Source organism: Siniperca chuatsi, linkage group LG10 (genome assembly GCF_020085105.1).
Source record: "Siniperca chuatsi isolate FFG_IHB_CAS linkage group LG10, ASM2008510v1, whole genome shotgun sequence".
In the NCBI taxonomy this organism is placed as follows: Eukaryota; Metazoa; Chordata; class Actinopteri; order Centrarchiformes; family Sinipercidae; genus Siniperca; species Siniperca chuatsi.
The window spans coordinates 6,666,103-6,686,688 of NC_058051.1; the positions used below are offsets into that span (position 1 = coordinate 6,666,103).

Below are 20,586 nucleotides of genomic sequence, written 5' to 3' on the forward strand. Positions count from 1 at the left end.
CTAACCTTCATCATGGTTAGCAATGTTTTCATCATCATCAGAAGAAACAACCATGACTTATCTTAACATGTGTTAAAGACACAGCAAGTTTCTCTAAAACTACAAAACAGGTCTCTGGAGAGCTTTATCTCTCAAACAATGCATGCTGCGACTTCTGCTAATATGCTGATCATGTTTCTTCTTAATATGATGAGTTTACTGAACTCTCATCAGTACATTTATTCAACTCATCATCAGAAGAACTCATGTTTATAAGTTCTGAAAAGGTCTGAAATTTTGGGGTTGAACTGTGTCCCATCAGTAGCCTAGTTTCTCTGACAGCAGATACAGAGTTAATAATAGGCCAAAAGTAAATACATGTACACTTAGTTTGCCACTGCATAAGAGGAAAAGCTAAACTTTTTTTTAACTAAACCTCTAATTTCCAAATTATGATCACAGAAGACAGGCAGTGTCAAATGAAAAGTGATGAAAAGAAGAAACATTAAAGTATAAAAACAGAATCATTTTTTATTTTCTTGGTCTCAGTGTGTGATTGAGGTCTCAGTAAGTAATTTTCAGAGAAAACATCAGACACAGACACACAAAGTGGATACTCCAATGCTGCCACCTAGTGGTGTTATTGAGTTACAGCAATGCTGCACAAGCCATCCTAAACTGTAAAGGGTCAATCCAACTATTTTACATGTCAAAATCAATTTACAAATCATTTTCAAAATTTAAACACCATGTGGAGCCTGTGAAACTATTGTATAATGTCTTCTGTGGCTCTGAATAAGCTTTAAAAATGACTCAAATGACATCACATGACTGATCACAAATTGGGTTTGGAGGCTACAAATTTTGAACAGAAAGGCTGTTACAAACTGGGGGCACAGAGCTTGAAAGACCAGTCATTCACTAGACAGGGAGGGTCTAACAAAAGATGCTATCATCTTACATTATGAGTCTGTGTAAGTGTAGGGTCTAGAGTTTTTAAAGTGACTCATACCAGGCGGTAAAGTCCGGATATCTCGTCCTTTGTTGCTTTGGTTTTAATCATTCTTTTTTTAATCTGCCCTTCAAACTTAATTAAAGTGCAATATGTCTCTTGACTGCCCCTCTAATGTGCAGAACACACGCTTCTCTGGCTTGGCTCTTGTAACTTTGACTTGTAAGGCAAAGTCACAGGTGTCAACCGACTGACCGCATTGGCAGGAAGTCAAAGGCATGGGCTCGATATACACATTTTCTCTAAAATAACATACTGTTAATTCTCAAATAGTGCAAACACATGATGATCTTGAAGAATATAATGCATTGCTGTAGATTAAACAATATATAAAGCAGTTAAAATTAGCTCAACCTGAAACATCTACAGCAGTAAAATGCAACATACACCTTAATGCAGCAGTAATATTAATCCAGAAACATCATATATAATAGTAAAACATTGACAGGGACCATTTTCCTGCGCAATTAGTACTTGCAGAACTTTTAATTGTAGTGAAGTGTTTTCACAGTGGGGTTATTTGCCTGAGATGTGTTCACAAAAATATCAAAATACAATATTGTAAGACTAAAAAAGCATACTTTTGCATGTCTCAGTGCAAAGAAATAAATGTGTTCTATTGGTCTAATACTACTCAAAAGATATAAGAAGTTGTTTCTTGTTGTTGAAGCTTTTGAGGATGGATTCTTCAGTGTCATGCGGTCATGACAAAGACTTTGTGGAAGCTCCTGGAAACGATGCTGGGGCTGTTGCTGTGTGAGAAAGTGGCTATCAGCAGTTTAGTGCCAGGTGAAGTGGCCATGATGGCCACCTTGTTTTCTATCTTCTCACCTGGCTGCAGGAGAACCAGTCTAAGGGAAAGAGAAGAGAAACTTTATCTTTTAAAATTTCAGCTGTTGCAAAGACACACCCAGAATATCTCTCTAATATCAGCCCTTAAACAGTCTGGAGATTCATTGTTTTGCACAAGAGTCTGTAATAATATTGGACAATGACTAAAAGGGGCAATTGGCAAGATATTTGATGTTCCACAGCACAAAATGATATATCTGTGTGTATGAGTTGTGAGTGTTGATTAATACCACCAATTATTCAACAAATCCTTTGCCAGGTACAGAGATTTTTCTGGCTCACAGAACTCATGTTCTGCCCTTTCTCAAGCCAAAAATGCAAATGCCAAGACTGCTTTATTGTTCCAGTAATTAGCATGGTGATGTATTACTTAGTTGGAAATTCAACCTGTCTAACCATTGATTGGTTATGATGAAATAATAAAAATGTAAGAGCATGTCACCGCCTGAGGTAAAACCAGCAGAACAACACATGAATCTGACCTGTGTTGTCATTTTGATTTAGATTTTATCTCTTTTGTTATGGTTATGGTTTCTGTGGCTCTCAGCGTTACATTCAGTTATTATGCTATTGTCACCTTTTCATATATATTCTTTTATCGATTTATTCATTATTTATTTATTGTTTGCAGCAGTTTGTTTTTCTTTCATTATAGTATGGTTTTATGTGCAAACCATTTTTTGTCCTTTTTTTCAATCTGAACTACTACTTTTACACTGTAACTCTGGTACAATCTGCTTTGCAAATAAAGAAAATTTAAGTTTACAGTAAGGAGAGATCAGTGCATGAATATATTAATAAATTTAACTCCCGAGGGTGATGGTGCCTATTTCTACCCACAGAGCTACACGACTGCATTCGGATGTAACAACGTTATGTTCCTGCTGCTGCAAAAACATACCTGACTGCATTCCCAGACCACATTCCTCAGACACCACAAACCATGTTTTCTTCTTAGCTCAAACATAAAGGATGATGTATGTGACACCACTGGAACGTGACAATGGGACTGATTGTGTCTTTTGTTTTTTTTGTTTTTACGACACCTGTTGTCCCAAGGAGTCATGCAGGCAACAACCAGAAATATCACTTGAGAATGATGATTTATTGTATTTTCATGAAGTCCAACTGTAAACAGACTTACCTGGTCTTGTGTATGCCCTGTAACAAGCCGGATCCCTCTAAAGTCAGCACAGCCCCATTCAGAGTTTTGGTAAACATGCTGATAAAGGACACCTGGGCTGTGTGCTCCTTCTTCATCTGGATGATGTCCCCTCCTTCGATCTGTGGAAAAGCCACAGTTACATGATGAGACATTACACCATAAAATCCTCTATTCACTTGATAATGAGCTCTGGTGCTCAACACTTTAGTCCACATTGTGCTGAGTGGTCATCAATAGAATTTTTTTAAAAGATGGAGATGAAACAATTAAAATGTATATTAAGTATGGTACTGTTTTAAATCAGCACAGACTACTTTTTTGAGGTTACTGTACTCATTTGACATTCTTGTTTTTGCTTTGTTTCCACAGGAAGCGAAGGTGGAAGCATTTCCGCTCCCAGCAGATAGAAAACATATTGTATAACATATTTTACTGCAGCATTTGATGTTACTGATCATAGTATTCTTTAAGTTTAAATACTATGGGTTTTCACCTCTAGCTGTTGCTTTGATCAAGAGTTACCTTTTTGACAGAACACAGCAAGTATTTTTCAATGGAGGCTTCTCTGACAGCAAAAAAAATATCTTGTGGCATTCCACAATAGAGTTGCTTGGATCTACTTAGAAATTATTTACCATATTTTGTTAAAAATGTCAATGTACTTTTGTATGCAGATGACTCAACTCTGTTATTAGCTTCACCAACATTAGTAGGCCTGAGAGAGGATCTACATGTTGAGTTGCATACCATTATTAAATGAGTGAGAATGAACAAATTAGTACTGAACATTGCCAAAACCAAATACATTGTTTTTGCTAGTAGGAAAGCCACTCAACTCAATTTGTCTATAGATGGGAAGACATATTATTGGGTTTTAAATTGATACATTTATTGTCTTGGTCTAATCAGATTGCTCACATTGTTTCCATGATGGGAAAGTGCATTGCAGTTTCAAGGAAATGTTCTTCATATGTTCCATCTTCTGTTATGACTGACATTTTTCAGTCACTTGTTATGTCACACCTGGAGTACTGCCCAGTCATTTGGTCAAGTGCTGAGAATAATTTAGAAAAAAGTCAGACTGCACAGAACAAAGCAGCCAAAAAAGTTCTTCATTGTTCATTCCATGCAAATGTCTGTGAGATACATAACTGATTATCATGGCTAAATGTAAAGGCTAAATTAAAATGCAGTCTTCTGTCATTCATGCAAATTGCCATTTGTCATTTTGTGAAAAACAAGTATATACTGGTGGTTTTTGTATAATACATGCCAAGTGAGCACTGGTCATCTGGTTGTGCCATGTCCACAAACAAACTGTATGATGATGAACAGTTCTCTGTAGAGCTTCTTCTGTCTGGAATTTGCTCCCCACTAACATAAGAAATAAAAATAATGCATAATAAAAAGTAGATGTTCTTTCAAAAAGTTTTTTGTTTCTAGTTGTTTTTTGATTTCATTGTAAGTTTCTATTGTCTACTTTTTCATATATAGAGAATTATTTCACCTATTTTCTGATCTGGCTTGTCTTGCCTTTTCTTTTGATATCTGATATCAATAAAATATGCAGCAAAACCAAGATTATTCTCTTTTGACAATGCATTATAATTGACAAAAGACTTATGATTAGGGACTCTAACCACATTCCATGTAAGGAAATGTTTTTATAACCTTTGTAAGTGCTAATTTTAAGCTGAATAACCTGAGTATGAAAATCTCAGGAAATGCCAATGGCTAATTACTCATTATGATTGTACAAATCAGTAACACTGACCTCGAGTCAGCTGAGTATGATCCAAATGTGCTATTAGCTGGGCAGTAGATATCAACATATGGTGCAACATGTGGCCATTTTTGCTTACAGTATCATCCATCTAAAGTCTAGACTCAGCAAAGGGGGCAGAATTTGTGTTTTGCTCAAAAGGGGAATGTCAGCTCAGCAGCAAAAAAACCCTTAAACATATCCTTCTTTGACAGAAAGACCCACAGTTACAAGTGCCAGTATATACCATTTTAACTGTACAATGGTTATTGTGACCCCCTAGACTGCAAGAATGAGTGTGACAGGGGAAGTAAAGTGACTAAACACTGCTGGATATGGCAAGTTCTGTGCATCTAATATGATATAACATAAACATCATGATATGATTTAATGAGCGTAAAAAGTTATGAGATTTAGGTCACCAAAACTATGTTGCACAGATGCACAGAGAGGAATTGGTGCTGAATACTTCTCTGATATGAATTTCTGTCTTTGCTCTTTATTTAAATAATAACTTCATCTTGTCATGTACAACCGACATCCATGAAAGAGATCAAAGTGAACAAAGATGAAGATGAAGAAAATGAAAGGAAGACAACACTACATAATATATTTGTAATACTTTGTGAGTTGAAGAGTAGGGAGGCTGGATGCTGCTATACCTCTATGGTTATCTTTGGTGAGCTTATGCTGAACTCCTGTGTAGTCAAGACTCTTTCATGAGTCCTCATGTCCTTTATCACCACTGCCACGTTCACAATGTGATCACCTGCCAGGACCGACTCATACTCAGAGGGAGAGATGGTGTGGTAGAACGTCAAAACTGCAGAGAATATAAAGAATGTGGAAAAATGAACATGAGAGAAACAAAGCAAATCAAATAGAAGTTGCAAATAATCCCCAGCGTTGTGTAGTAGTAGTAGTGTGACCATGAAAATTGAATAAATTATATTAAAAATGAAATATTATTACCTTATTTGGTAATCAAACAATAGTGCCAGAGACTGTACATGTTCATACTGTCTGTGAATCATAATGTCTTGGTATTCAGGGAGGAACAGGGCTCCTTACCTTCACCCGGCTTTATGTGCACTTCTTTGTGTGTTTTCCAGAAGCTCTTCTCTGGGCTGCTGTTATACTCTTTCAGCTGAGCATTGAGGTGTTCCATCAGGACCCTGGGGCTGCTTGACTGGTTTGTGACCGTCACACACATGACGATGCTGTCACCCACTGATGGCACCCCATCTATGGCTAGGGTCACCTTCAAACTGGGTGACATTCCTCCTGGAGATGAATGGGAGAGATGTGTACATTGTTTCAAATAGGCACCGGATAAACAGATGAAGAAAAAATTGCAATTGTTACAGGTGAAAGATAAACTACTGCTATTGATTCAAACTGCGCCTGTTTACAGGACAGTTTTAGTCCTTGAACACATTGGTTTTTATGTTTGATCAAACACTGTATGGCCAAACATAGACATCCCTTCCAATTAGTGGGTTTAGCTGCCTCAATCACGGGTAAATAAAATTAAGCATACAGCCATGCAATTATCATTGACAACATTTGGGTCCAATTTAGTCAGCTTGTGAAGTTTGTGAAGCAGTAGGCCACACCTGTTTCACCTCCTGGTGTGCCAGAGAGAGAAATTTTGTAAAGGAAAAGCAACAGGATCAAAATGTCAAAATGCTCAGCAGTTCATCAAGGTGATAAATGTTTACTTTTTCTCATATTAAACAGTAATATAATTGTGACCAAGTCTTTTAGCAGGTCATAAAACAAAACAGGTCATGGCACATACCTAACAACAACAAAGATGGGTGTTCACCACAGGGTGGAAGGGGAAGATGCTTTGTTACACAACCACTGACCTGTCCTCGCTGTGCCTCTTACAGTGCCTGCTGGTTGCCCCCCTGAAAAGAAAGAAAATAGGGACTAAAACTTTATCACATATGTGGAGAACAGAAAACACTCTACTTCAGCTGTCTACATGTTGCATTTGCATCACAAATTGGCTGCTTTTTAAAGAAGATGTGCTATATTGTATCTGACCTGGGGTTTTTTTAAACTCAGTAAATCTCTCTCTCCAGAAAGTCTCACAGACAGAGCACCTTGTCGTACTTGTCTTACTCTTATAAGTCTGTGTCAGATTCTCTGGTGTGTCTGAGCCGAGGCTCTTGGTGTAGATCAGCTGTCCCACCAACTCAGTGTCCAGTGTCCTCCCCACCACCAGTCCATCACGCACGATCAGCCGTGTGACATCAGCATCAACAGAAGCATAGATGAATGAGGTATCATAAGGGGCGGCAAGGCAACGTTGCTGGATGGCAACTACTGGGCAAGGGCCACAGCAGAAGATCCCTGCAGAGAAAGATGTGTTTATTATTACATACTAGTTAGTTATCATTTACCATTAAGGTACATTATCCATTATTTTCCACTTTCTGTGACATTTACTCAAAAAAGACGCTCATGTCACATTCAGCTTTGATCAAGTACGTCTAACAAGGATAGGTGTTCAAGATTCCTGTCCAAATTTGAAAACATTAAATTCTGAAAGTTAAAAAAAATCTATTTATTAATTGTGTTGAAGCCCACTTGGGGCAGGGACCCACCTGCACTCTTCTCCTGGGGGGTTGGGTCCACTACCTGCCAGCCATCAAACCCTGCACCAAGGTCTGGTCTCCTCATCCAGCACTCCACCCACACATGGAAGTTCCTGCAAGAGGACACACATATAGATAGGTTTAAATCCTATCTACCAGATCGATCTCAGTTTGTATATGTTAATGGTGAGTCCTCCGTGCACGCCCAAGTTAGTCACGGAGTTCCACAAGGTTCTGTGCTTGGACCGATTCTATTCACCTTATATATGCTCTAGGCAATATTATTAGGAAACACTCCATAAACTTTCATTGTTATGCGGATGATACCCAATTATATCTATCGATCAACCCAGATGAAACTAACCAGTTAGCTAAACTTCAAGCATGCCTTAAGGACATAAAGACCTGGATGACCTGCAGTTTTCTAATGTTAAACTCTGACAAAACTGAAGTTATTGTACTCTGCCCCAAACACCTCCGAGACATATTATCTAAAGATATAGTTACTCTAGATGGCATCACCCTGGTCTCCAGCACCATCATAAGGAACCTCAGAGTTGTCTTTGATCAGGATTTATCCTTTAACTCCCACATGAAACAAACTTCATAGACTGCCTTCTTTCACCTACGCAACGTTGCAAAAGTCAGGCACCATCGTATCTTAAAGAGCTCATGATACCTTATTACTCGACTAGAACACTGCGCTCCCAGGATGCAGGGTTACTTGTGGTTCCTAGAGTCTACAAAAGTAGAATGGGAGTCAGAGCCTTCAGTTATCAAGCTCCTCTCTTGTGGAATCAGGTCCCAGTTTGGGTTTGGGATACAGACACCATCTACACATTGAAGAGTAGGCTTAATACTTTTCTCTTTGATAAAGCTTATAGTTAGGGCTGGCTCAGGTGAGCTCTGAACCATCCCTTAGTTATGCTGCTATAGGCCTAGACTCCCGGGAGACTTCCCATGATGCACCTCTTTCCTCTCTCCTTCTCTCCCTCTCCATCTGCATGTATTTTTATCCCATTACTGCATGTTACTAACTCGACATCTTCTCTCTCCCGTAGTTCTGTGCCTTCCCGTTTCTCTCCTCTCTCCTTCTTTTGCTTTCAGCAGGTATTTCTGCCTCCGGAGCTGCAGAGTCTGGATCTGTGGATGTGGGCCACTTGCTGCCCCCGTGTTCCTGCTCGACAACTGCTACTACATTTGTTATTATTGGCTCTGTTACTAATACTGACATTATTTTTCCTATAGCTGTCATTCCCATTAATTTATTAATATTAACACTACAATTACATTTGTACTATTTTAAAAATTCTAGGTGGTATTTGCATTGTGTCTCCCTCTCTACCACCCCCCAGCCCCCTTTCCCAAAACCTCTCTCTTTCTCTCTCTCTCAAAACCTAACAAGGCAGTGGCAGATGGCCACCCACCATTGAGTTTGGTTCTGTCCAAGGTTTCTGCCTCTTAAAGGAAGTTTTTTTCTTGCCACTGTCGCCTAATGCTTGCTCATGGTGGGATTTGTTGGGTCTCTGTAAATAATATAATAAAGAGTACGGTCTAGACCTGCTCCATAGGATAAGTGCAATGAGATAACTTCTGTTATGAATTGGTGCTATATAAATAAATTGAATTGAATATAAACACACTCTCAGCAAATGAGTATGCATACATGGGCATGCATGCACAGAGAAATAATATACATGCTCACAGGCAAATGCACTTGCAAGATAAACATACCCAAGTAAAAACATGATTAAGGTGTTGACATTGACCCACAGAAATGTAGGTCTCTACTCTTCACTCATCATTAGGTTAAAAGAGCCAACAATGTACTGAATTATATACTGAATTGTAGTAAAAAAAAAAGCAATCAAATCAATATAGTGCTTCTTGAAAATTTCAGTTTAAATGTAAACTGTCAAATCATCCTGATAGCTAAACAAGTAAAATGTAAACCAACTTATCTTTGTGGATTGAGAGCAAGAGACACCAACCAAATGCTGTCCTTTGACAGGTTGAGCTTTTCCCCTGTGCTCGAGTAAAATTCTTCAATTTTCAGGCTGCCATCACTGTCATGGGCTGCGTTAAAAACTGTCACCACCCTGGAGGGAATCCCCAGCACTCTCATCACTGGAACAAAAAAAAAATCATACTTAAAAACTAGATGGACCAGGATTTTGAAATCATCTGTATTGACAAATTTATGCCTGAAATGTTAAGTTAAGCCTGCTTAGTAAAAATATAAAAAAATCAAATGAAGTGGTGATGACGATGATATTTTAAAGGTCAGTTCACCCAAAATACAAAAAACCCCAAAACCAACCAAACAAACAAACAAAAAAATATTTTTTCTATATTTTCACAGAAATAGTCTGTAACTGAAAACTGTTCACATCATGGTCCATCTGCAGACACCAACAGACATGAGTGAGAAAATATGCTTGTAATTTAAGTGAACCATTCGTCCCTTTAATGAAAGCAAATATATGATCTGATAATATTCACACAGTATAAATTGAGCTAGCAAGATCACTATGTATCCTACAAAAGACAGAAAGCATGAACAGGCAAATATTGCATAACACTGTGCTCCTCTGTAATTTAACTCAGTGCTCCAAGCATTTTAGCCATTGCAAAATTACAGGATGTGGTCTGAAATAGACATGGACATTTCACAAGTAGATCCACCTTAAAATACAAGGACGTGGCTTCAGACGGGATTTAAATTACAGGAGGAAAAGCGAGTTTGCTGAAAATCAGTAGGTAATTGCGAATTACTGGGGTGGGGTTTGATAAATTACCCACATATGTTTGTAGGTAATGTTAAAATCACCCCACCTCCCCTAGAGAAATAAATCCAGTACGAATGCAGCTTCAGATTTAAAAAAGGGCAAAGTTTGTAGTGAACTCAGTGAAAGCATCACTGTGGAGAACCAGTCTAAAACTTAAAGGGGTATTCCAGAATTTCAGCACTTTCATAAAGTTGGGGGGCTTGCGAGAGACAAATTTTAAAAAGAATGGTCAAAATTGAGCTGCAGATGCGCAATATCTTGAGTTTTAGTCCCTAAGTCCCCCAAGCTCAAAAAACACTTCCTACAATTCCCATAATTCAACTCAATAGCGTGTTTCGTTACACCCCGGTGCTGGTAAATGCCTGTTTAAAAAAGTATTATTCAAGCTCAGATAACCCGTGACATCATCAGGGTTATTTTCTGTCACAGAAGACATTATACAAGTGTTTTCACAGGCTGAGTAGACAAATAAACACATGACAAATAAACTGACCTTCATGTGTAAAATTGTGCTCCTTAAGCTAAACCTGCCTAAACATTGGTACATGCAGTTGTCTGTAGTGCTGTTTGCTGATCATTTCATTTCAGTTATAAGTAGCCTATCCTTCTAAAAATGTTAATTAATTCCAGAAGTTGCTCAATACTGATGGGTGATAAATTAAAGAACAACCAACCACCTTAGTAAGGTATTGGTCCACTACGAGCCTCCAGAACAGCTTCAGTGCTCCTTGTCATAGATTCTCCAAGTCTCTGGAGCTCTACTGGATGGATGTTCATTCAAAAGATATTTGTCTATAGGTGTTCAATTGGATTGAGATTTGGTGACTGTGAGGACCACAGCATGCGATTCACATAATTTTCATCAAACCATTCAGTGACCCCTCGTGCCCTCTATGGAATCATCTGCATTCGTAATGTTCCTCCACTTAATGATGTTTTATAACTAGATTCGGAAGACCATGCCTTGAACACGTCCCATTTCCGCAGAAACAAGTATTTAAGCACACCCTATCCGTTCACTTCCCTTTTGACTCAGTTTTCATGACCATTCGTTTTGGCTAGACATACACATTACTCGAGTAAATAGTTCTTTGCCTACGTCCCCATGGACTGCAATATGGTTCTCAACCCCTCGGACCACGATCCATTTGACGATCAATCAGGTGATGGTCTCTGAATCTACTCTGTCCATAATTACATTCACTATTACGCAGCCAGCCATCACGCCCATGCTCCGTTATCCACGTCCCTCGGCACCGCATCATCATTATTCTCCATTCAGCAGCTCTAGCCAGACACGTTATTAAATTACATTATATTTACGTCATTCTTGCTACCGCAATGTTACAGAACATTCTCCACGAGGACTGATCTGATATCTTGCGACCATAGAGCACTGTTACTGCAACTTACCAAATTATGACCACAGTGCAATGTTGCCATTACGCAATATGTTCGTTGGGTCATTCCTCTACCTACATCCCCTGCATTTTCCATTCATACAGACCCTACCCCCCAATTTCTGCCCACTTTCAGCTGCACGACCCTCCTCCATTTCATCTTCTCTCAGGCAGCAAATCCTGTCAGAAATTCAAATCTGTGGCACCATCTTCACCTGAACCCCAGCTTCTCCACCCAGACACTGCATCACAACAAGCAATCATTACTAGTGTCGCTCTTAAAAACCCTTTCATCGTACTATTCAGGACGGTGCAGTTTCAAAACCTTCCATACCTTGTTCAGCCTGCCATTTCCTTCCATCGACACATATCTTTAACCAACTTCATCACTTAATCCCACTCAGTTCTCAAAATCAGAACATCCACCAACCTCAGCAGTGTCAACTTCTTTATCAACCTCCTTTCCGGAGCTCCAGCTCCATTTCCACCCCCACATCCACACGTCATTCAAAGGCCTACAAAAGGCAGAACCTCAGCTTGCACATACACGCTTACCCCTTACAGCAGACTTCCTCATCCGTTGCATCCAAATCCTCTGTGCAGAATACTTATCCACATCCAGTGATTTAATCCTCAAAGCAATATTCCTCTTAGTGTTCTTTGGTTCTTTTGCTCAGAATTCACCACCACCTCATCCACTTACCATCATCCACCCTCCCTGACATTTCTATCCACTCCCCAGACATCCTTAGATTTAACATCAAACCACCACCGTGCTTCTCCACAAGACCCACTCTTCACCTCCAAATCAGGCAGAGTTGCTACACGCTTCTGGTTCCACCACTCCAGCCCATCAAGATTCTAATCAACCCCTGTTCATCCCCACGCAATCGAACCCTTTTAGCCCTCCCCTTGACCCCATTCGCCCATTCCATTCTCAAGATTAAATCTTCAACCATACAGGTCTGCACCAGCGGAATTAACCTCTTTGCAAAACTGTTCTCAGGGGTACTGTGTGTCGCCTACTGACATCAGCATGTTAATCAGACTGAACCACCTCCCACACCTCTGCCCTGCTCTCACATACACACATGCGCATGCAGAGCCGTGGTGGACACAGTGGAGTGAAGGACAACCATGCTCGTTACTGAAAGTGTAATAAAACCTTAGCGAGTAAAAAAGCCAATACACCTGTTCAACAAGCATAAATATGTAAACAAGTAGAAAGCGATATTTTAATCTGCTTTGTCCGTAGTTTCTCACATGTTTTACCCAAGCACCATGCGCTAGCTCAGATAATAGCTTGTTACAAACAAGCTAAAACTAAATATGTAGGTTGTCTAACTATTTAGCTTAGTTTGCCACGTACCTTAAAATTTGGCAGATTCTTGTAAACTTACTGCTGGTTGAGACAAACCACCCTCTACCAGCGGTACCTGCAGGTGAATCACAACAGCAGCAGAGGGAGGAGGACAGAGGACAGGAGGAAGGACTGATACTGACTGACAGCTGTGTTCTTTAATCTTTCTAAACTACACTCAGTATTTCGATATATATGTTTTAGTGTATGTGGTGTTTTGGTGTATATGATATATTTTATGTATTATTTTATTTATTTTCATTTTAGATTTGTTTCCAGAGAGATATTATTGAGTTTATATAGTGAATTTGCTGTTGCTGCTCTAGAAATGATATTTTGTTATACTTAAAATATTCATTTTATTTATCGCTAATCATATCGTCATTGCAATATTGAACAAAGTTATCGCACATCGCAGATTATCCTCATATTGCGCAGGCCTGCTCCGTACACAGACAAAGTATTTGAATCCATGTTCCTACGGGCATTCTTCGGCTTTCTGCGTAGTTCAACATTCATCGCTTATGCCCTCAACTATATCCATCTTGACACACAACTTTGTCTGACATTTCCATTCATTCTTCCGTCACTCTATCGCCTCAAATTCAGCAAGACCAACCAGTCTGGTCCAACTCAACCCATCTACCTCTTTCAATTCGTACCAAGTTTCCAGGCATGGAATCCCTGACCAGAATCATCAAAATTCTAAATCCATATCTTTATTACCGTGGTCTTTGTTAGTGAAATTAAATTTTATAACTAGATTCGGAAACAAAGACCACGCCTTGAACGCGCCAATTTCCGCGCACAAGTATTTAAGCACACCCTATCCGTTCACTTCCCTTTCATCTCAGTTTTCACATCCCTCTCCCATACCCTTCTTATTCCCTTCTCTTTTGTTTGAATACAGGAACCACCAGGGGCTCTATCCAAATCAGAGCACAAGAAGAGGCAACTCCCCCAGAGTCTCGACTCCTCTTGTTCCCTCCTGTCTTTTCACCACCAGCTTGAACCAGTCCATCATCATACTCCTCCATCCATCCATCCACGACCTCGATTTCTCCCCTCATCCCTCCTTCCGGACCCTCAGTCCATCCCTCCCACATCATTTTGGCTCTCCTCCATCCATAATACACAATAAACTATTCTAAATCCATAGCTTTATTGCCTGGTCTTTGTTAGTGAATTAAGGTTTTAGGTCCTCGGTTTTGCCTTGACAGCAACTTCTGGAACTAATTAATGGTGTTGATTTCTAGAAGGATGGAGGGTTTAGCTTATCCTATCTGGAACACTGAAAAAAACTGAAACCTTTGATAACTCTGACTATGAATGCTACTGGACTCTAGAGGCCAATTAAAAATCAATGAGATGTGGGGTAACTGCTCTGCATTGAAGATAGCTCAATAACACTTAAATGTCACCCATGATGTTGGCATAAATACACTCTTGTGTCCCAATTATTCAAAGTACCTGTGCAGAGGACAGATGCAAAGACCCAGCACTGTCCATAGCGCACAGGGCTGCAGTTAGACGAGACCCAGCGGTGAAGGATGTCAGCGCTGCCGCTCCACTCTGTAGGCATGACACCACTCTTGTAGCTGCCCTGCCACTTCCCCTCCAAAATACCTAGGTCATCATTACAGTTCACCTTGGTCAGGAAAAGACACATTACTGATCTTTCTTTCTTTCTTTACTGTGAAACTGTAAAGAAAATAATTCTTCAATAAATTCAAGTCATGTTATTGATAAAATTTGTAATAAATTTGCGATTAGAGGTAATGCATGTGCATGTTTGTGCATATTTATCGCACATACATACAGTATTTATGAGTGTCGTCTCTCACCATAGCACAGATCACCCTGCTGAGGTAGACAGGGTCCGCTCGTAGAATGTAGTCTTTGTGTTTGTCACTGAGGTGCTGGGGGCTGACCTGCAGGAGCTTCAGACATGCCTCTAGGACCCCAGGCTCATACTGCGAACATGGAAATACAAAAGTAGCTGTACTGTACTCTTACCTGCAAATAATGCTGTGATTATACATGTTCCATTCACAATAGTTGAATGTTGTTGAGTGTCACATACCTGACCAAACGACCACGGCCGCCTACTAATGTTTAGATAGGTGCCCATGTACACCAATCCATAATCACTCTTAATGTACTCTTGTATTTGGACATCCAGTGGCATGTACACTGGATCATCTGAAAAGCAATGGCAGTGGTGTGGAATGACTTCTATAACAAGATAATAGCAAAAACTCCATTGCTGTTAAGGAAGCATTACTACATGAACCCACCTTTTAGCCAAGGGTTGCAGAGTAGCACAAATGTTCCCACTTCGTAGCTCATTTTGATCTGTATGGTCTCTATGTGGACTAGGATTTGATACAGGGCGACCGAGGATAGAACAGGGGAGCAGATGTGGATGGTGACTGACTGAGGATGCATGTTGCCTGGGTAGATTTTGGCTGACCAGCTTTGGGGGTCAGGCTGCTTGTCAGAGAACTGGACTGGGATCCTCTTTGACAGACCATCTGTATGGTGAAAGAAAACACTTGCTGTGTACTTAAAGCGAGAATATGTAACTTTTGAATGAATAAATAACATCACTTCCCTCTTACAAATGAAAAGTTGAATTCATAGAACAACAAACATACCATTACTCAGGAGTTTTGCTGCTATAGCCTCACTTGTTCTGGTATGACCAGTAGCTTACGGTGGCTAATGTTAGCTAATGTTAGCAAACAGAGCATAACGGACATTGCAGAGACAGCTGACTTGATGACTCTACTCTAACTGCTACTGCTACCCTAAGTTTTAGCATTTGCCGTTATCACATAATTGTCAATTGTGGCTACAGTGGCCAAAGTTGAGCAAAAGAGACTCACTTTAAGCCAGTAAGCATGCAAGGTAAAGAGTAAAAATGATTGTAACCATCTGTAATACCAAGCAGCCTAATTGCAGAGGGGGACAGTCTTTCACGTCCAAAGTTTAAAGCTATGTGTTTTATGTCCTGAATGAGGCACTAGTTCTTTTTTGTTAATTTCTGTTTAATTCTATCCTGTCTTGTTCTTTACTGTCCTGTCCTGTTTATCATGTACAGTCCTCTGTCCTGCCTACCTTTACTTTCCTGCGTTGTCCTAATCTATGTTTTCTTGCTATAGCTAGTTCTGTCCTGCTTGTTCTGTCCAGTCTTTGGACAAGCAGGGGAAAACAGCTAGCATGTTTCTCTCTAAAGTGAGAAGAAAAGCCTACCATCGCCTATAAAGCTCACTAATTAACATGTATCTCATTTGTTTCATCTGTACACAAAAAAATAATTGACAATTTGTGGGTGAGTTACGTGCTGTAAATATTTTATGGCAAACAACAGCTGGATGCAGTGACTGTGCACTGTAGCCAGAGATGATTTCTCTAAATGTTGAACTAATTGACTCAGTAATATTGGTAATACAGTAATACCTACATAAAGATTTGCCACTAAGCTACTGGTCAGCCCAGAGCAAATAAGGCTGTAGCTTCAACACCCCTGAGTGCATTGGATCGAGCAAGGGTGCCTTTTATTGCTTATGAATTTTAACTTTTCATTTGTAAGAGTAAGACTTAATCCTATCTTTGATACCTAGCCAAACCTCCAGGAACAGTCTTTCAGTGTGAGGATTCCATGATGGGCTGTGAAATAGCAAAGTGAGTTTGAATGGTTTCCCTCGTCGTACCACCAGGTGCTTTTTGCTGAGTCCCTGTGTCTCATGGGAAATGTGGTTTTCATTGGCCTCAAAGTTGACTAACTTTAGTCGGCAGTGGCCTGTGTCATTGCCTTGAAAAACAGATGACTTATAATGAAACCATTGATCCAAAGACTGTTGAAAAAATGTTTTTACTCACAGGATACATGTCAATGATCTATCAAAAACCCAGCTGAAATACAAGAAGGGGGAAAGAAGGAAAGAGGGGAGTTTTGGAGATGAAGGTCAAAGAAGCCAGCCATTTCATTTTGACATCACATGTGCTGGATCAATCACAGGATTTCTTTTCACATTGTTGTAAACCAGTACTGCCTCTCTGTCACATACCTTTGCTAGACCATCCTCACATTCTGTCACATACCCTGCTTTGTAACCATGCTATTTACATTCATAACTGTACAGCCTGTCTTTGTGCATTTATTAGCACCTAAGTGACCAAAATACTTGTGAAGTCAAACACTTCTTAAACAATGTAGTAAAAGAAATATAGATTATACAGTAGATTATCCTGACAGAAAGGTATGTTAAGTCACTCATTTTAACTCTATCTACTTTATGTTGAAATAATACTTGCATGTGATTCATCTGAGCTAGGATAGGTTAGTAAAAGTTTGTTAGAAAGTGTCTTGTCAAGCCAGAAATTAGATGACTTTTATAAAATCATTTACATAAAAGTTAAAGTAAATTAAAGTAACTGAAACACACCTTTCTCTGGAGAAGAAAAATGCTTCAGCATGATTTGCAGAGTGAACACACCACAGATGTTGTGTATTGTCTGTTGCATGCAGTCCATGGTCTGACAGCAGGAGTTACAAGCAACTGAAGGAATGACAAGCAGGCTCCACCTTCCAACTGATAAACATCTACCGCTCCCTCTTTTGTTTCCTTTTTTCTATCTTCTGCTCACAGTGGCCCAGTACTATAATATACAACACTGGTGGTCTCACCAAGTGTAACATTTAGTTTAGTTGACTCTATGTAAAGACACTGCAAGACCTTTCAAAGACCTTTTAACACACCAACCTCAACAGATGATGTGAATGATCTGAATACATAAGGAGTTAATAGCCAAAACAAGCACAGTAACATGCCTGATAAATCCAGTGCTATAGCCCTGTATTAAATACTAGCTATTTAAAACAAAAAAATGTTTGATTGGTTTTGACATTGTCGGGGGGTTGCTGATTAAACTCTGTAGTCATTTTTGATACTGTTTGTGGTGTTGGATTACATTATATTGTAAGGTGTTAAGAATACAGTATCTATGCTTATCAATTTATGCAAATAAGGTGGACACAACATATCACAGTAAAACTTAGATTTTAATCACATTAACCAACTGGCAAAGTGAACCTGAGGCCTGCATTGTTTCTGGTGTCTTGGTAGGTTTGTCGGGTCAATAGTTCAGTTTCACATTCAGGATTATAAAATAAGAGGTTGTTTGCCATATGATGGTCACTGACTAGATGTCAACCATGTAATTTACCGCATCACTGCAAATACTCATCACTCACATCACATTTAAGAGAGAATTAACTTTGTTTACTAATACATATTTATACACCACTGACTGGGTTTCTCTGCCTGTTTGTGTCCCCTCTGTGCTGTCTTGGGTGTCTACTTTTATATGATACACAAAACTGCTGCAAAATGTGTTACTTTATAATTTTTTTCTAGCTATTTATGTCAGCGGTAATCAAACAACCTCAGTCCCTCACTTTCATAATGGAAATGACTTAATAATAACAATTAACATAGTGTATATTTAATCAATAGAAATACAAGAAGTATCATAACTGTGAAACCATTTCTTGCATTGACTGCATTGACTGCATTTTTTTTTTTTACATATTCTTGTTTTTATAAACTTTTCCGTTGTGGGAGACTATGTGGAACATGACAGGGTCTCCTGCTGAAAGTAATTCTGTTAGAGAGTACAATGTGAAAAATATTGTTTGACTGAAAGGATCAGAGGAACACTGCTGTTAATGGGTTTTGATCAATTAAATAGTTAACAATTAATTATTGAAAACGACTAAGAGGCTCTGTGCACTTGGGCACAGTGCTGCTTTGAGCTGAATGCTAACACCAACATGCTAACTTGCTTACAATGACAATACTAACATGCTGATGTTTAGTAGATGTAGGTATAACCTTTAAAATGTTCACCATCTTAATTTAGCATGTTAACGTGCTAACATTTGCTAATTAGCACTAAATGTACTAAAAGTACAGCTGAAGCTGCAGGATTATGTCTTAGTGAGTTTTTCAGGTATTTAATCATAAACCAAAGTATTGGACAAATAAAAATGTTGACCTCATGATGGTGCAAGATGAAAAGTCAAAAGTTATTGCAATTCATTAGTTTATGCCAAATTTAATGGTGATTCACTGTCTATGGAGAAATAGTATGTTATGTGATGAATTGAGCACACACCTTTCTCTGGAAAAGAGAAAAGCTTGTTTCACACTCTTTGCTGTGAACTCACCACCACCAGTGCAAGTAATACTCAGTGTTGCATACTGTGCTCATCATGATGACATATATTTAGTATGAGTTACTTTATTTTGCTTTAAAGCCCACGGAGGTCCATTCACTCAAAATTTCAAATTTCAAAATGCTCCACAATGAGGACATACAGAATAGAGTTATTAGTTCAATAATGTATTGAAAAAAAGAAGCCCAATTCACTCTTATTGTATTTCTTATCAATGACTTAGATACAAATTCCACAAATCTCCAAATCAACCAAACGTAAGCTCATTATGATGACATGTAAAGTTTATGCATTATGAGTTAAAGCCGAAGTGCTTTAATGCAGTATCTAAATGCATGTTTAGTAGTTTAGAACCAATACAACCAATACAGAAGATTAATGGCACAGAGTTTCATAATGTCACTCATTTTCACACACTGACAGACGACTGCCATGCCAATCAGCATACATGCTTACAGCAATCACACATATTTTCTTCAGGGAATGCTTGTGGAGTTATACATTGTATTGAGTGATGAGTGGGGTGCGCACCTGCTTACAGACCTGTCAAGACAAATTTGTGGGTGGAACAGAAACACCACAGGCACACATCCGGTGCACACCTTTCTCTAGAAAGATGTTGCAAGACAACTATCTACTTACACACTGATAAACATCTCTTTCTCCCTCTTTTCTGTTGGCCATCCACCATCATAATAACATTTTTGTGCAATCTTCTGCACACAGTGGCCCATAGCTGCCACACCCAATAACATACCCAGTAACAACAATTGTTAACAATTATTAAACAGGTATTATTAACTGAGGAGCACCAGCAGGTGAAGGGTGGACCATTTACATAATATGCAATACTGGTGGTATCACCAGTTACATAGAAAACTACCCTTTTAATTGGTTAGAATAGCTTTTTAAACCAATTTTGCCACAAAACGAATCATGAAAAGCATATACGTAAATGTAACTGTAATCGCCCACAAGAAGTAGCAATGTGGAAAAAATAGGAAAACTATTTAAGACTGTAAAGAGTTTTCAATAGTATTTAAGACTGTGAACAGTTTTCAAATAGTATTTAAAGGAATAGTTTGACATTTTGGGAAATGCGCAAATTTGCTTTCTTGCCAGGAGTTAGATGAGAAAATCAATACCACTCTGCCTGTATTTTCTTAGTTTCTTATTAGTTTGCTGTGTTCGGGACATTTCTGGGCGTCAACCTTTGGGCAGTGGTGTGTAGCCCCCCAGTCAATAACAGCGCACAGGCTGTGAGGTCGGGATTCTATAAAAACTATATATAACTATATAGAAACTGATGTACGATGTAAATCAATCCAATGCAACAGCCCTGTGATACATACAGTAGTACCTCTGTGTAAGGTCATGCTTTACCAACCATTTACACCAAATAAAACATATCAATTTA

At 39.0% G+C, this 20,586-nt stretch overlaps 1 protein-coding gene across 7 annotated transcripts; it reads right to left on the reverse strand.

Moving 5' to 3' along the window:
- Positions 1-490: 490 nt before the first annotated feature.
- LOC122883422 (protein-glutamine gamma-glutamyltransferase 5-like) lies at positions 491-17,479 on the reverse strand. 7 transcript variants are annotated; one of them, XR_006379622.1, is made up of 15 exons: positions 17,377-17,479; positions 16,548-16,742; positions 15,223-15,459; positions 15,009-15,127; positions 14,770-14,898; positions 14,396-14,573; positions 9,338-9,503; positions 7,386-7,489; positions 6,892-7,131; positions 6,642-6,683; positions 5,842-6,054; positions 5,433-5,593; positions 4,282-4,382; positions 3,927-4,062; positions 2,989-3,127 (listed from the first exon to the last, which is right to left on the reverse strand). XR_006379622.1 is itself a non-coding variant. In XM_044212065.1 (14 exons), exons 1-14 carry the CDS (start codon positions 17,462-17,464, stop codon positions 1,686-1,688), a joined length of 2,139 nt encoding a protein of 712 aa, XP_044068000.1. In that variant the 5' UTR covers positions 17,465-17,479; the 3' UTR covers positions 491-1,685. The 7 variants fall into 7 exon arrangements, 4 of the variants coding, with proteins under 4 accessions (XP_044068000.1, XP_044067999.1, XP_044067998.1 ...); XR_006379623.1 differs by having other exon boundaries at positions 4,278-4,382; XM_044212065.1 differs by lacking the exons at positions 3,927-4,062; positions 4,282-4,382 and adding an exon at positions 491-1,842 and having other exon boundaries at positions 2,988-3,127; positions 9,368-9,503.
- Positions 17,480-20,586: the final 3,107 nt, after the last annotated feature.

What these genes read in the sequence shown, in the direction of transcription:
- LOC122883422 (XM_044212063.1), bottom strand. Translation starts at nt 17,464, where the DNA reads ATGGACTGCATGCAACAGACAATACACAACATCTGTGGTGTGTTCACT. An exon ending in GTTCCTGGAGGTTTGGCTAG is followed by an intron (nt 15,460 to 16,547) that starts GTATCAAAGATA and finishes TTCACCATACAG; the next exon opens with ATGGTCTGTCAAAGAGGATC. An exon ending in GGCCGTGGTCGTTTGGTCAG is followed by an intron (nt 14,899 to 15,008) that starts GTATGTGACACT and finishes CCATGTTCGCAG; the next exon opens with TATGAGCCTGGGGTCCTAGA.